General features: G+C 45.3%; 1 protein-coding gene across 1 annotated transcript in view; it reads right to left on the reverse strand.

Annotated features, from left to right (window-relative positions):
• Positions 1-16,857, reverse strand: part of CYP4V2 (cytochrome P450 family 4 subfamily V member 2) — a 99,477-nt gene that overhangs the window by 21,440 nt on the left and 61,180 nt on the right. Inside the window, exons 3-4 of the mRNA XM_088478817.1 lie at positions 6,048-6,133; positions 1,262-1,452 (exon numbers count right to left, since the gene is read on the reverse strand). Coding sequence (XP_088334943.1) covers positions 1,262-1,452; positions 6,048-6,133 — 277 coding nt within the window. The remainder of the gene's footprint in view (positions 1-1,261; positions 1,453-6,047; positions 6,134-16,857) is intronic.

The following is a 16,857-nucleotide window of genomic DNA, read 5'->3' on the forward strand; positions in this document are numbered from 1 at the left end:
AATGACATGACATGGGGCCCACCTGGACCGGTGGTGCCGCTGACCCCAGTAGGGTACAATCAGCCTAAGCCATGTATTGGAAGGGAGAGCACCTCAAGCTCCAAAGACAGATGGTGACTGCTACTGTTCTTTCCCTCCACGAGAAATCCTATAGGCTAACCACACCTAACCCCACCCCACAACACTACCTTACTAAACAATTAACCCCTTCTTGTCCGGAGGCAGATACTCACAGGCTCGGGTGTTTAATTAGCTCCATGCATATGAAATACACTCCGACCTACAAATCAGGTATTTAAAGGCATAACAATGACTTTTTAAAAATCGTGGATCTGCAAATTAGCACTGGGATGAAGGTGTTTGTGGGTAATACAGTGCATGTGGCATGTTTTGGCCTATAGGAATGCTTTTGTATAATTTTGTGTCTATTTTGGGTGGATTTTGGGTTCTATTGAGGGTGAATAGAACGCATTTTGAAACTTCAAATAGAACTGCAAATAGAACTTCAAATAGAAACCAATGCACTATCGAAATCAGAATGGAACTTAAAATTGACTGTTAGTAAATCATCTATTTTGAATACACTGTAGTTGATTTTGTGGGGATGTTGGTTCTAGTTTGGTGGATATTAATTGGAGCCAAAATTGACTTTTAGTAAATTTACCTCCACATCCAGACAAAGGTCAAACAAAACACAATTTCAAAATATGCTGTTTTCACTTTATAGATGAGTTGAGCCATTTGGCTACATCCACAATGACAGTTTTTCAGAGCATAAAAAAGCTAAAACAACATTTTTCACACCCTTACTCACTTCATCTTACTCCCTCACAGCTGGTAAATGTCAGTGAACATTTAGTTATAGATTTGTATAAAAACGATATTTCGAAACTTTAAAGGGTGAAGTACAAATGAATCATGAACTGTTGTGAATTCTGTATCACACCAATATCGGAAGGACATTGCCATAGAGTTTATCTTACTGACCACAGCCTGCACCACAGTTAGAAAGCCAGTGCCATAGAATTTATGTTACTGGTCTCTACCGCGTGCACACTGTTCCTCCAGCCCTCCCTGACCTTTGCCAACATGCACATTCCTGGAAAGGGCCTTGACCATAAAAAATCGGAAGTGGACCATTAACCAGTAAATGCAGCTAACGGTGTATTTGTGTAAAATACAGTGTGTTTCTTTATTTCTTACAGTTTCAAAATGATGTCTAACTTGTTATCAGCGCACAAGTGCTTTAATTCTGACTTACCACATATTATATCCAAGGCGCAAAGCGTTACATCCATAAAGCAGTTAAAGGAGCCTTTGCCAGCCCAATCCTTGAGCTTGTCCACCAATATATATGATTGCTCATTCATGACTTCCAGGAATTCAGTAAGAATAGCAAAATGGAATGTTGGCGTAATCATCTTCCTTCTAGTACGCCACTTCTCTCCAGTGCTGGAAGAGGAAAATGTATCAATAAACTTATGTCAATAAACAAATATAAATCAGAACTGTGAATATGATAACTTACTGAATTTGCTTTCAGAGTGTTACATTTAACAACTAGTGGAAGAATAGTAACTTGTACAAGGATGGACTGGCCCACAGGGGTACAAGGAAAATCCCCATGGGGCCCACTGCCGAGGGCTCGTCCCCTCTTCTAGGGGTCAGGCTCTAGACTAACTCAAATTATACATTGTTACTCTATTATTAGAGGATCAGTTACCTGGTGGAGCAGGAGCACAAATGAACATGGGTGCTTGGTTCGCTTCTATAGAAACTACTCCAAGATTCACCCTCCTGCCAAGTAGATTAGGTTGTCACAACACATACATGTTCTCTTCTCTTGTTGGCTGTGGGTTTTAACATAATGAACACAGTTCCTGCCAGTGACTGGAATGGCATTGCAGCTCTTAATTCATTCATTGGCCTACAATTAAGGGGTCTATTTACTAAGCCTTGGATGGAGATGAAGTGAACTGAGATAAGGTCCCAACTAATCAGCTCCTGTAATTTTTCAAACACAGCCTGTGACATGGCAGTTAGGAGCTGATTGGTTGGGACTTAATCTCTGATCACTTTATCTCCATCCAAGCAGTGGCGGCTCCAGAGGTGGGGCTGCAGTGCAGTCCAAGAATCAAATAGGGGAGCCACACCAACTGCTAGTGAGTCCTGGCTGGTGATGTTTGGCAGCATTTGGAAGAGCAGTTGGTGTGGCTCCCCTATTTTAATTTTGGACTGCACTGCAGCCCCACCCAGGGCTGCCATCAGAAATCGTGGGGCCTGGTACTGACAAAGAAAGCTGGGCCCTGGGGGATGGCGCAGAGGTGGGTAGAGGTATGTATAATATGGGAGGAGCTACACAGGGGGGTTGGATGTCAATTGTGCATAACCCAGTTTAAAAATTCTGAAAGTTTGGGGTGGGGAAGGCAGGATGGGCATGGGGGGCACAGGGCTGGGAATGCTGGACTAGGGGTGCACAAGGCAGGGAAGGCTGGACCTTAATTGGGGGGCACAGGGCAGGGAAAGCTGGCTGTACTAGGGGGGGGAGGCTAGGTACACTAGGGGGGAGGCACAGGGAAGGGAAGGCTGGACTGGGGAGGGGGATAGGACAGGGAAGGCTTGCTGCACTAGGTGGAGGGGCACAGAGGAGGGAGTCCTACCATGTTTGTTCAAAGGGCCCGGGAGACAGCAGTGCAGATATATGAATCTACAGCCGGGGAGACACAGCACCGCTGGCGGTATTTGAAATATGACACTGCCGCAAGCCAATCACAGCCAGCGGACCAGCAGCCAATCAGGAGCGGCCGCAATGGCTGCTTCTGATTGACTGCCGGTCTGCGAGCTGTAATGTCTTGCGGCCGGAGCCATATTTCAAATATTGCTGGCGGTGCTGTGTCTCCCCGACTGTCGATTCATATATTCTGCACTGTAGTCTCCAGGGCCCGGGACTCCGGGCCTGGCAGTCCCCCCCTGACAGCAGCCCTGGCCCCACCTTTGGAGCTGCCACTGTATCCAAGGCTTACTAAATAGACCCCACAGTCATCTCAGTGGTAAGAGCTTAGACATTTGAGTTTTAGATACTGGCCAGACAGTACCATGGTCCCCTATCACATGTACAGTGCATTAATGAGGTGAATATAACTATATATAGACAGGATCATCATCATGTGCTTAATTATTATACATATGTTACATTATACTGCACTCCCAGGACTGTGGTGTATTCACGAAATGCATTGCTGTTATCAATCTGGTATAGTATCATGCATGCACCATCAGCATCAGACCAGTTTCCTCATGAGGGGGGTGAGGGCCACACCCGGGTGTCACCCTCGGAGGGAATGACACTATAATGCCCGCTTCTCTGCAATGACAGGAACTGGGTGCTGCAGTGTGACATTTTCCAGCAGCACCCGGCACCTGTCATAGAAGAGGAGCCGACAGTGCAGACTGCCCAGTCTCCAGGGGCAGCCCAGCATCTTCAGTGATGCTGGGCTGCCCCCAGAGTGCTGTTATCAGGATCCCCCGTGAGTCAACGCCAACTTTATTTAGGCAACACCCCTTTTGGCTCAGGCGCACCAGGGGTATCCAGAGTGCGCAGCAGGTGTCACCAGATCCGGTGACACCTCTGTATCAGACCATGCACTCTCTAATGGTTAGCCAAGCCTCTGTTAAGCATGGGCTTGTAACACTGCATTCTCCTGGTGGGCCCTTCATGCCCCAGTCCCACACTGAACCTGTATCTACTGTACATTGTAAGCTTGTGAGCAGGGCCTTCCTACCTATATATCTGTCTGTTATTATACAGTTTTGTTCTATTAATGTTCCAATTGTAAAGCACAACGGAATATGCTGCGCTATATAAGAAACTGTTAATAAATAAATAAAAATAAATGTCAAGCAATACTTTGTTTTTTAATGGTGCAGTTTGCAATGTAACCACTAGATGTCCTCAGAGGAGTGCCACTATCCTGTTTAGCACAATGATTTTGTCACCAAGGGGTTTATTACAAAATATCAAAAAATCTGAAAAGTTGTCTAAAAATATATTTGCAGCATATCACTTTGAAATTATTATGTAATTTATGTATTTTATAATGTCGGGACAGACCAAGCGTTAATGGTGAGTTATGGCGAAGGCTTTGCACATGATTGGAGACATCTTTCCTAATTGTAAAAGATGTCTTTAACAGTAAAGCATATGCACCATTTTTGCGCATGCGCAGTGTGGACGCGTGACTCACTTTTTATGCCGTCACACGCAGATCTACACAGTGCATTATGGGAGAAGACATAAAGAGACCATTCTCTTCCCTGCTTTTCTCCCTGACTGCCGGCTCGAAAGTGCACATAGCGCCATCTTCACAAAGCAAAACTATTATTTCTCCTTTAAATTGCCCGAACCCCATTGTAAGCTATAAGGCAGGCACTTCCACACAATGCAAAGAGTAACAGTGAATATCTGACTGTTTCTCTGCTGTTTCTGCTTTTTATAATTAGTAAGAACCTTTTTCTCCTGCTAAAAAACATGAGAAAAAGTTTTAGCGCGTGTATAAATAAAGCTCTAAGGACCTCATTCAGAGGTAAATGCTAATACCGCCCACTTGCAATTTTTTTGTGGAGTTGCAGATGGGGAAATATGGAAATATGGCCACTTTCAATGCCTGTGGACAGTGCTAATCTGCCAGTGGTTTTGAACTCTCCACCATCGGTGCACCATCGTGTCCAACCTCCACACTTGCACCAACCTATGGCTGGCGTGGTTTCCTTCTCAACACTGGCTAAACATGGCCTCTGAGGCTGCGGCTCTGCGTTTGGGAATGCAGTCGCATTTACTCACACGCCTGTGACACTCCTATAACTCACCCAGCATTTTTTTGCGCACACTTTAGGCTACCTCCCAGACACAATCCAGGAACACCCATGGTTTTGCCTCGCCAGGTCTAATGCCAGCGCCTCTGTATACAATAGCGGACACAGTAGCAAATAATCTCTCAACTGTGCAAACATCGCCATTACGTCCACCCCTGAATCAGGCTAATGTCATTCAAAAATCATAAAGATTGCAGATCCACAATACTTCTTTTAGTGTGTAAGAGAGCCTACTTTTCCACTAGGCTCAATTTGTGGTGTACTATATCTATATGTACATATATGTGTACTATATGTATATGTATATATGTAGAGCTAGGAATATATATATACTTCATGGTCACATCCCGTCATTGTGCACAATAACCAGAATGCTAATTGCCTATTTTCTGGTCAGTCAGCAGCTACTCATACAAGCCAGTACAAGCCATACAGAGTTGCTGTTCTGTCTGATCATATCTGCTATGATCAGATTTGTACTGTATGTAAAGAACTATCGTTTTAGTATAAAATACATTATAGTGTTACGCCTACTTGCATTAAAAAACATATATGTATGTATATGAGTGGCCATTAGCCAGGTTAGGTGAAGCCCTTTTGAAGGTATGAGGGCCACCCAATGTGGGTCCTGAAGTGTATCAGACTGTTTATCACTTATCTAAATGATGGAGTGGTAATAAGGATTTGGGGACGTTTACATAATGAGGTATTATAGGAGGTTACTATGAGAAGGTATGGACAGCTCCCATTTTATTAACCTAAAACGTTTTATTGTCCATACTGTATTTGAGTATAACTCATCCTCCCACCATCCATATTAGCAGAATTAGTGGGGATAGGTTCTTGTAATGTGTTTTACTTTATTTGATACCTATAAGAAAATATGGGGTAGATTTCATGACTACAGGTTATTTCTGTGTCCTACTTGGTTGGCGGTGTGTGCTTCGCTCCCTCTAAGTCCCTATCCATGCTATGTTGACGGGGGATATGTGCTGCTTGCAAAGGTGCCGCTCTTTTCAAGTCATTTATGTAAGTGTAAAAGGTGTAGAGTCTGATGCACGACCACGGAAAACCTATATTTAGGTCTTGAATTATGGGAGCTATACATGAAGGGAAACAAATAGATACAATTACTCTCATCAGTATTATACAAGGACAATATATATTTACAGTACCTTGTTAAAAGTCCCAAACCAAGCCAAGGATGAAGGAATTTATAGGCAAATGATTTGTCCATGTGCTTTGAAGTGCTCAGTATAGGCTAGAGAAGAGAAAACACATACAGATGAGCAGTACAGTCATGTTTCTCCACCTCTTACCTGTCTCTTTCCTATGTTAGACAAAAAAAGATTCATTTTCTGTGAATAACTGTGTAACACCTGCAACAAACTATTTTACTAAACATATTGCATTGCTTTATAAACTCCCTAATTAAATAAAGATAAACATAAAGATAGGAAAAGACACCATACAATAAGCTGTTCTTTTTATATAATTTAGTGTGTCTTACAAAACCACTGTATATAGTATCGCTCATAGACTCCTCCTTACAGAACAGCATGGATATGTAGAGCCAGGAACCCTTGCTGGGCAGGTTGTAATCACCTATGTGAGTTTATCCCCACAACCATTGCAGGCAGCATTTGGGACACTAAAAATATATATATATATATATATATATATATATATATCAGACTTGCCTACCTTTAGGCTGTCCCTTCCGGGAGGGGACAGCCTGGACCACGCTCTTTACACATCAGGTGTGCAGAGCCCATAATACAGACACTGTACTGCGGGGGGCGGGGCTTCGATGACGCGTTTTAACGCGAATCGTGTCATCTGATCCCCCGGGCTGCATACTATGTGGCCGCCAACGGGGGGGTGCGGGATGGCTGCGGCTGGTTCCGGGAGACTTGCCTGCCTTCCCGGGAGGTCGGGAGCGGCACCCGATTTTCGGGAGGCTCCCGACCAAATCGGGAGGGTAGGCAAGTATGATATATATATATATATATATATATAATATATATATAGCAGGCTGAACCCCGGCACTCACCAGTCCTTAGGATAATGAACTTGCTCTGGTGCCCTCCAACAGGGTGATAATTCCCCATAAGTAGTCCAATGAATCCAAAAAGCGGCACTCAGAGACTGAGGAATAGCAAAAAAAGGACCCCCTCCGGGGTAACTTTATTCGGTCATGGTCGACGTTTCGGGGAGCTTGTCCCCTTTCTCAAGACAACAATAAAGTGAACAAGACAAACACCAAATATAAATATGCAAAACACTCACCGATACCTCTAATCAGGTGTGCAGAGCTCCATCCACCACCAGAAACACGCGTCACCACCCGGAAGAGCAGAATAGCACCAACCGGATATGACGTCGCGCCTCCCGGCGTCTGGAGCTATGACAACCAGAACACCATGTTAACATTGCTAAATAACAAAGCGTGGAGCTTGCGGCCAAAAAACATTATGTACATTTAAACAAATGACATACATATACCTGACTTATAAGTGACAATAGGATTTGAGACAGTGAGCGGCCAACATGACCGGTCACAGAACATATAATGCATATTGCAATAATACATTTAAAGTAATATGCACCAATATCATATAAAAATTGTATAAATAAAGCAACATATAAAAAAAGAACATGAAACATATAGCAATAATCAATATTTCATGAACAGCACATAAAGAAATGAATCAATAATAAATATATGAAATCTTTTTAAATGCAAAGCATAATCAATGGTGAAAAAAATATTAAAGTGAATATAGATTAATTTATATATAAAAATCATTAATCACTGGCTCTAACCACATTGCCAATACTGACATCTAGTGGCGACATACCACATTGTATCAAAAAACAAAGCCACAAGTATTGGCTAAAACCATGCCAACTAGAAAAACAGTACTCGTAGGGGATATACAAGAATAACAGTATAATTATGCATAACACATTTCTCATGCAATAAGACAAAATAAATGTAAAACTCCAAATATCCATCTGAATATGAACAAACCCAAGTCCCTATCAAACAATAGTAAAGAAACAAAAACGTAAGGTTAGTATTTTTTTAAGTATCGTAATAAATGGAACATTTCATTACAAAAAATTAATAAGACCCAAGTTCTCATTAAGACCTCTAGGGGATAAGGTATCAAGGCGATAAATCCACTGGGATTCCAATTGTAAAAGTCGTCTACCTCTATCACCCCCTCTTACAGAAAGTGGAACAAAATCAGTGATCTTATAGCGTAATGTGGCCAAATTGTGTCTTAGCAGGCTAAAATGTCGTGCGACCGACTGCTCACTAGAGCCTGTAGTTAATGCCGATCTAATAGCCGATCGATGTTGAGCCATGCGGATTTTAAAGGTACATTCCGTTTTGCCTATGTAATAAAGCCCGCAAGGACAAATTATGACATAGACAACAAAGCTTGAATTGCAAGAAAGAGGCCAAGCAATTTTGAACTGTTTGCCCGAATGTGGATGTTTAATGGAATCTCCTACTAACAAATAGGAACAGGTCGTGCACCCCAAACAACGGAAACACCCATTTTTACGACTTAAAAAATGTTTGGTTTTAACTTTAGAGAACCCTGTAATATCCGTTTTCACAACCATGTCTCTAATGTTTTTGCTTCTAGTATAACATGGCATCAGCCGTGCCTTAGAAAGGCATTTTAACTCGGGGTCAGTGCTAACTATAGGCCACAATTTTTTTGCCTCCTTACGGGTGTAATTGCTGCTGGTATTATATTCATTGACCCACGGAATGACAAATTTATCATTTTTCTTTTTAGTAGTAGATTTTAACAAAGATAACCTATTTTTAGCCATCGCCTTATCTTTGGACTTCAACAGAATGTCACGGGGGTACCCGCGTGCCAAAAATTTATTAAACATAACATCAAGTTGTTTCAATGTTTTATCATTATTACTATTACATTTGACCACTCTCAAAAACTGAGAGTATGGTAAGCCATAAACAGATGACTTTGGATGAAAACTGTCAAAATGTAAAAGCGTATTACGGTCAGTGGGCTTGGTATATAACGCTGTTTGAATCATACCCTCATTGACCGTAATAAGAATATCAAGGAAACAGATTTTTTGTTTGTCAGTCGTGATTGATAGTTTAATGGGATTAGTTGATAAATTCTGTCTTGAAATAACCTCCAACAAAATAACTAGATGTCAGTATTGGCAATGTGGTTAGAGCCAGTGATTAATGATTTTTATATATAAATTAATCTATATTCACTTTAATATTTTTTTCACCATTGATTATGCTTTGCATTTAAAAAGATTTCATATATTTATTATTGATTCATTTCTTTATGTGCTGTTCATGAAATATTGATTATTGCTATATGTTTCATGTTCTTTTTTATATGTTGCTTTATTTATACAATTTTTATATGATATTGGTGCATATTACTTTAAATGTATTATTGCAATATGCATTATTTGTTCTGTGACCGGTCATGTTGGCCGCTCACAGTCTCAAATCCTATTGTCACTTATAAGTCAGGTATATGTATGTCATTTGTTTAAATGTACATAATGTTTTTTGGCCGCAAGCTCCATGCTTTGTTATTTAGCAATGTTAACATGGTGTTCTGGTTGTCATAGCTCCAGACGCCGGGAGGCGCGACGTCATATCCGGTTGGTGCTATTCTGCTCTTCCGGGTGGTGACGCGTGTTTCTGGCGGTGGATGGAGCTCTGCACACCTGATTAGAGGTATTGGTGAGAGTTTTGCATATTTATATTTGGTGTTTGTCTTGTTCACTTTATTGTTGTCTTGAGAAAGGGGACAAGCTCCCCGAAACGTCGACCATGACCGAATAAAGTTACCCCGGAGGGGGTCCTTTTTTTGCTATTCCTAAGTCTCTGAGTGCCGCTTTTTGGATTCATTGGACTATATATATATATATATATATATATATTATATACATATATATATATAAAATATATATTAATTGTAAATCATCATAGGTATAGCCTCAAAAAGAAAATAAAGACAGTAATAAATCTAAATATAAATTCTGAGGCTGTGTATTCCTGGACTTAAGTGTTTTATTTTACTTCTCTGAGGCAGGTTACAATGTTAGGAGGAGGGTACTTCTCTTGCTGAGCAGGGTACAGTTTGAGTGACAGATCTGTATACTTGCTGTACAGAAATGCATTGGAATAAGTTGGAAAATTCATACACAGGGATGAGACAGGTGATGTCAAAACAAAGTAAATTACAGCAGTTTCAGTTTTTTTATGTGCATTAGAGCCTCTTATTTATTTATTTATCTATCATTTATTTATATAGCACAAGCATATTATTTAGCACTTTGCAATTTGGAACACAGTAATAATACAAGACTGGGTTTAATAGACAGATTGAGACCTATTTATCAAAGTGGCAGGCTTCTATAATAACACATAAACAACAGTTACTGCATGAGTAACACATTTCTAAGTAACTACCCTGTTTATTTAGGTCAGGGGTGGGGAACCTTTTTTCTGCCGAGAGCCATTTTGATATATAACGTTATTCGCGGCCTGGGGCAGGCCACGCCCCCTCCATGTGATGTCACACAGGGGCAGGCCCACAATCATCGGTGATTACAGCAATACTCTGGGAGCTGTAAGGGCAGCGGTGTGACCGTCTGACCAGTGGCGTAACTATAAATTTTGCTCCCCCCTGCCAATATTTTTTCTGTTACCCCGCCCCCCATATATCCCCCCAATTTGGCCCCCAGTGCAAAAGTAAAAAATTTGCTCCCACCCCCCCTAGACAGTTTACAGTATACAGTAGTGCCCTTATACAGTGCACCCAGAAGTGGTCCCCCTATGCAGTGCCCCAGGTAGTCATCCCCCTATGCAGTGCCCCTTATATAATGCCCTCAGTAGTAGACCCCCTTAAATAGTGACCCCAGTACTAACCCCCCAGCAGTGCCCCCAGTAGTAGTAGTCCTCCCCCAGCAATGCCCCCAGTAGTAGTGGTCCCACCAGTGCAGTGCCCCCAGCAGTGGTCCCACCAGTGCCTCCAGTAGTAGTCCCCACCAGCATTGCCCCCAGTAGTAGTCCCCCCACCAGCAATGTCCCCAGTAGTAGTTCCACCCCTGCAATGCCCCCAGTAGTAGTCCTCCCTCCCAGCAATGCCCCAGTAGTAGTCCTCCCAGCAATACCCCCAGTAGTAGTAAACAACCCCCCCAGCAATGCCCCCAGTAGTAGTCCCCCCTCCCAGCAATGCCCCCAGTAGTAGTAGTAGTAGTAAACCCCCCAGCAATGCCCCCAGTAGTAGTAGTAGTAGCAAACAACCCCCCGCAGCAATGCCCCCAGTAGTAGTAGTAGTAAACAACCCCCCCAGCAATGCCCCCAGTAGTAGTAGTAGTAAACAACCCCCCCCAGCAATGCCCCCAGTAGTAGTAGTAGTAAACAACCCCCCCCAGCAATGCCCCCAGTAGTAGTAGTAGCAGTAGTAGTAAACAACCCCCCCAGCAATGCCCCCAGTAGCAGTCCCCCCTCCCAGAAATGCCCCCAGTAGTAGTAAACAACCCCCCCCCCACGCCAGACAGACAGACACACAAAATCCACTTACATTGATCAACGCTCCGGCATCGGCTCTTCCCTCCGGCGTCCTCCCGGGCAGGCCCACTCTGCATGATGGGAGAGACGTCATGACATCTCTCCCATCATCACCCACTGCGGGAGCCGGAAGAGCCCGGCTCCGGCAGAGGGCGCAAGACAAGCAGCCGATGAGAATCTGTCTGACTCATCGGCAGCTGCCGGCGGCTGTGTGTTTTTTATACTAGTGTAGTGCGGACGGCACTTATGTGCGGTCCGCACTACCGCCCTGCCTGCGTGACTAACATATGCTAGAGGTCCAGTAGGACCTCTAGCAACTGTCTCCTCCTAGGCGGCGGCCATTTTTGGAGGGACGTTTTCTGCAGATTCCATGCGGACGGCTAGTCCGCATGGAATCTTTGGCCACCTCGTCCCACAAGCCCCCGCGCCCCCAAGCCACCGCGGGATCTGCGGGGGCTGTAGTTACGCCACTGCATCTGATGCATCCTAAGGACAATCCAGGCAGCAGTGCTGCACAGATTTTGGCTACAGGGTGCTATTCTAGGCATCCTACTATCCAGATGAGGCTAACAGATAAAAGCTCTGAGGGCCAGACCAAATGATTCCGGGAGCCTTATATGGCCCCCGGGCCTGAGGTTCCTCATCCGTGATTTAGGTTGTAACTCAGGAAAAAATGTAATGGACTGACACTAATCCTCTCAGTACCACAGGACAGGTGTAATTACATCTCTCTCACTGACTGTTCACTACAGTGAGCAGCAGAATTCGGAACAAACTTCACCCTCTCCTACTACTGCTTATTTTTCTTTATTATATTTTGCCAACCAACAAACAGAATCAGTCATTTACTTGGCATATCCATTATATAACTGATACCAATTACTTATATTGAATTGCAGCCTAGTAATCTAGGTATTTTACTGATAATTTATCTGGATGCATTGTGTATTTCTCATTTGTTATTTAAATTGTATTTAGTATTATATTTTGCTGCCTAGGACCATGATTGGATTACCCTTGTGTTCCATTCACTTCACGATCCTATACTTTTCCCATTGTTCATCACTTATCACATCTTACTCATGTTTCATCTTGTTAGTTCCTTTTACCTTCTGACCTCTAACCTATGATATAATAAAAGTTAAGTTTAATTCTATATACTGTTAAGACCTGACCAATTGTGCCCCCACAATAGAGTACTTATTCTGGGGGAGCGATGCCAGTTATTTCTCAATGTTGACTCTTTCAAAGTGAAAAACTCTCTGGCCAGGGAAGATAACATGCATACCGGCGTTAAAATCTGTCGGGATGCATGCGAATAGGGGCGGGAGTAAATCAGATAGAATGTGACACCATGCCAGCAGGTTTTGGGTACTGAGAAAAGTGCGGTGGTGGTATTGATGGTGAAGGAGGCTGGGTGACTGAGGAAAGTGTGGTGGTGGTATTTATGGTGAGGGAGGCTGGGTGACTGAGGAAAGTGTGGTGGTGGTGGTGGTGGTATTGATGGTGAGGGAGGCTGGGTGACTGAGAAAAGTGTGGTAGTGGTATTGATGGTGAGGGAGGCTGGGTGACTGAGGAAAGTGTGGTGGTGGTATTGATGGTGAGGGAGGCTGGGTAACTGAGGAAAGTGTGGTGTTGGTATTGATGGTGAGAGAGGCTGGGTGACTGAGGAAAGTGTGGTGGTGGTATTGATGGTGAGGGAGGCTGGGTGACTGAGGAAAGTGTGGTGGTGGTGGTATTGATGGTGAGGGAGGCTGGGTGACTGAGGAAAGTGTGGTGGTGGTGGTATTGATGGTGAGGGAGGCTGGATGACTGAGGAAAGTGTGGTGGCAGTGGTAGTGGCATTGATGGTGAGGGAGGCTAGGTGACTGAGGAAAGTGTGGTGTTGGTATTGATGGTGAGGAAGGCTGGGTGACTAATGAAAATGATGGTGGTATTGATGGTGAGGGAGGCTGGGTGACTGAGGAAAGTCTGGTGGTGGTGGTGGTGGTGGTGGTATTGATGGTGAGGGAGGCTGGGTGACTAAGGAAAGTGTGGTGGTGGTATTGAAGGTGAGGGAGGCTTGGTGAATGAGGAAAGGGTGGTGGTGGTGGTATTGATGGTGAGGGAGGCTGGGTGACTGAGGAAAGTGTGGTGGTGGTATTGAAGGTGAGGGAGGCTGGGTGACTGAGGAAAGCGTGGTGGTGTTATTGTTCAGCACTTATCACATCTTACTCATGTTTCATCTTGTTAGTTCCTTTTACCTTCTGACCTCTAACCTATGATATAATAAAAGTTAAGTTTCATTCTATATACTATTAAGACCTGACCAATTGTGCCCCCACAATAGAGTACTTATTCTGGGGGAGCGATGCCAGTTATTTCTCAATCTTGACTCTTTCAAAGTGAAAAACTCTCTGGCCAGGGAAGATAACATGCATACCGGCGTTAAAATCTGTCGGTATGCATGCGAATAGGGGCGGGAGTAAATCAGATAGAATGTGACACCATGCCAGCAGGTTTTGGGGACTGAGGAAAGTGTGGTGGTGGTATTGATGGTGAGGGAGGCTGGGTGACTGAGGAAAGTGTGGTGTTGGTATTGATGGTGAGGGAGGCTGGGTGACTGAGGAAAGTGTGGTGGTGGTATTGATGGTGAGGGAGGCTGGGTGACTGAGGAAAGTGTGGTGGTGGTGGTGGTATTGATGGTGAGGGAGGCTGGGTGACTGAGGAAAGTGTGGTGGTGGTGGTGGTATTGATGGTGAGGGAGGCTGGATGACTGAGGAAAGTGTGGTGGCGGTGGTAGTGGCATTGATGGTGAGGGAGGCTAGGTGACTGAGGAAAGTGTGGTGTTGGTATTGATGGTGAGGAAGGCTGGGTGACTAATGAAAATGATGGTGGTATTGATGGTGAGGGAGGCTGGGTGACTGAGGAAAGTCTGGTGGTGGTGGTGGTGGTGGTATTGATGGTGAGGGAGGCTGGGTGACTAAGGAAAGTGTGGTGGTGGTATTGAAGGTGAGGGAGGCTTGGTGAATGAGGAAAGGGTGGTGGTGGTGGTATTGATGGTGAGGGAGGCTGGGTGACTGAGGAAAGTGTGGTGGTGGTATTGAAGGTGAGGGAGGCTGGGTGACTGAGGAAAGCGTGGTGGTGTTATTGATGGTGAGGGAGGCTGGGTGACTGAGGAAAGTGTGGTGGTGGTATTGATGGTGAAGGAGGCTGGGTGACTGAGGAAAATGGTGGTGGTACTGATGGTGAGGGAGGCTTGGTGACTGAGGAAAGTGTGGTGGTGGTGGTGGTGGTATTGATGGTGAGGGAGGCTGGGTGACTAAGGAAAGTGTGGTGGTGGTATTGATGGTGAGGAAGGCTGGGTGACTGAGGAAAGTGTGGTGGTGGTGATGGTATTGATGGTGAGGGAGGCCGGGTGACTGAGGAAAATGGTGGTGGTATTGATGGTGAGGGAGGCTGGGTGACTGAGGAAAGTGTAGTGGTGGTATTGTCGGTGAGGGAGGCAAGGTGACTGAGGAAAGTGTGGTGGTGATATTGAAGGTGAGGGAGGCTGGGTGACTGAGGAAAGTGTGGTGGAGGTATTGATGGTGAAGGAGGCTGGGTGACTGAGGAAAGTGTGGTGGTGGTGGTGGTGGAATTGATGGTGAGGGAGGCTGGGTGACTGAGGAAAGTGTGGTGGTGGAGGTATTGATGGTGAGGGAGGCTGGGTGACTGAGGAAAATGGTGGTGGTATTGATAGTGAGGGAGGCTGGGTGACTGATGAAAGTCTGGTGGTGGTGGTGGTGGTATTGATGGTGAGGGAGGCTGGGTGACTGAGGAAAGTGTGGTGGTGGTATTGATGGTGAGGGAGGCTGGGTGACTGAGGAAAGTGTGGTGGTGGTTGTGGTGGTGGTATTGGTGGTGAGGGAGGCTGGGTGACTGAGGAAAGTGTGGTGGTGGTATTGAAGGTGAGGGAGGCTGGGTGACTGAGGAAAGCGTGGTGGTGGTATTGATGCTGAGGGAGGCTGGGTGACTGAGGAAAGTGTGGTGGTGGTATTGATGGTGAAGGAGGCTGGGTGACTGAGGAAAATGGTGGTGGTACTGATGGTGAGGGAGGCTTGGTGACTGAGGAAAGTGTGGTGGTGGTGGTGGTGGTATTGACGGTGAGGGAGGCTGGGTGACTGAGGAAAGTGTGGTGGTGGTGATGGTATTGATGGTGAGGGAGGCTGGGTGACTGAGGAAAGTGTGGTGGTGGAATTCATGGTGAGGGAGGCTGGGTGACAGAGGAAAGTGTGGTAGTGGTATTGATGGTGAGGGAGGCTGGATGACTGAGGAAAGTGTGGTGGCGGTGGTGGTGGTATTGATGGTGAGGGAGGCTAGGTGACTGAGGAAAGTGTGGTGTTGGTATTGATGGTGAGGGAGTCTGGGTGACTGAGGAAAATGGTGGTGGTATTGATGGTGAGGGAGGCTGGGTGACTGAGGAAAGTGTGGGGGTGGTATTTATGTTGAGGGAGGCTGGGTGACTGAGGAAAGTGTAGTGGTGGTATTGATGGTGAGGGAGGCTAGGTGACTGAGGAAAGTGTGGTGGTGGTATTGATGGTGAGGAAGGCTGGGTGACTGAGGAAAGTGTGGTGGTGGTGGTGGTATTGATGGTGAGGGAGGCTGGGTGACTGAGGAAAGTGTGGTGGTGGCATTGATGGTGAGGGAGGCTGGGTGACTGAGGAAAGTGTGGTGGTGGTGGTGGTGGTGGTATTGATGGTGAGGGAGGCTGGGTGACTGAGGAAAGTGTGGTAGTGGTATTGATGGTGAGGGAGGCTGGGTGACTGAGGAAAGTGTGGTGGTGGTATTGATCTTGAGGGACGCTGGGTGACTGAAGAAAGTGTGGTGGTGGTAATGATGGTGAGGGAGGCTAGGTGACTGAGAAAAGTGTGGTGGTGGTATTGATGGTGAGGGAGGCTGGGTGACTGAGGAAAGTTTGGTGGTGGTATTGACAGTGAGGGAGGCTGGGTGACTGAGGAAATTGTGGTGGTGGTATTGATGGTGAGGGAGGCAGGGTGACTGAGGAAAGTATGGTGGTGGTATTGATGGTGAGGGAGGCTGGGTGACTGAGGAAAGTGTGGTGGTGGTATTGATGGTGAAGGAGGCTGGGTGACTGAGGAAAGTGTGGTGGTGGTATTGATGGTGATGGAGGCTGGGTGACTGAGGAAAGTATGGTGGTGGTATTGATGGTGAGGGAGGCTGGGTGACTGAGGAAAGTGTGGTGGCGGTGGTAGTGGCATTGATGGTGAGGGAGGCTAGGTGACTGAGGAAAGTGTGGTGTTGGTATTGATGGTGAGGAAGGCTGGGTGACTAATGAACATGATGGTGGTATTGATGGTGAGGGAGGCTGGGTGACTGAGGAAAGTCTGGTGGTGGTGGTGGTG

Source organism: Taudactylus pleione, unplaced genomic scaffold, assembly GCF_031769625.1.
Source record: "Taudactylus pleione unplaced genomic scaffold, aTauple2 ptg000218l, whole genome shotgun sequence".
Lineage (NCBI taxonomy): Eukaryota > Metazoa > Chordata > Amphibia > Anura > Myobatrachidae > Taudactylus > Taudactylus pleione.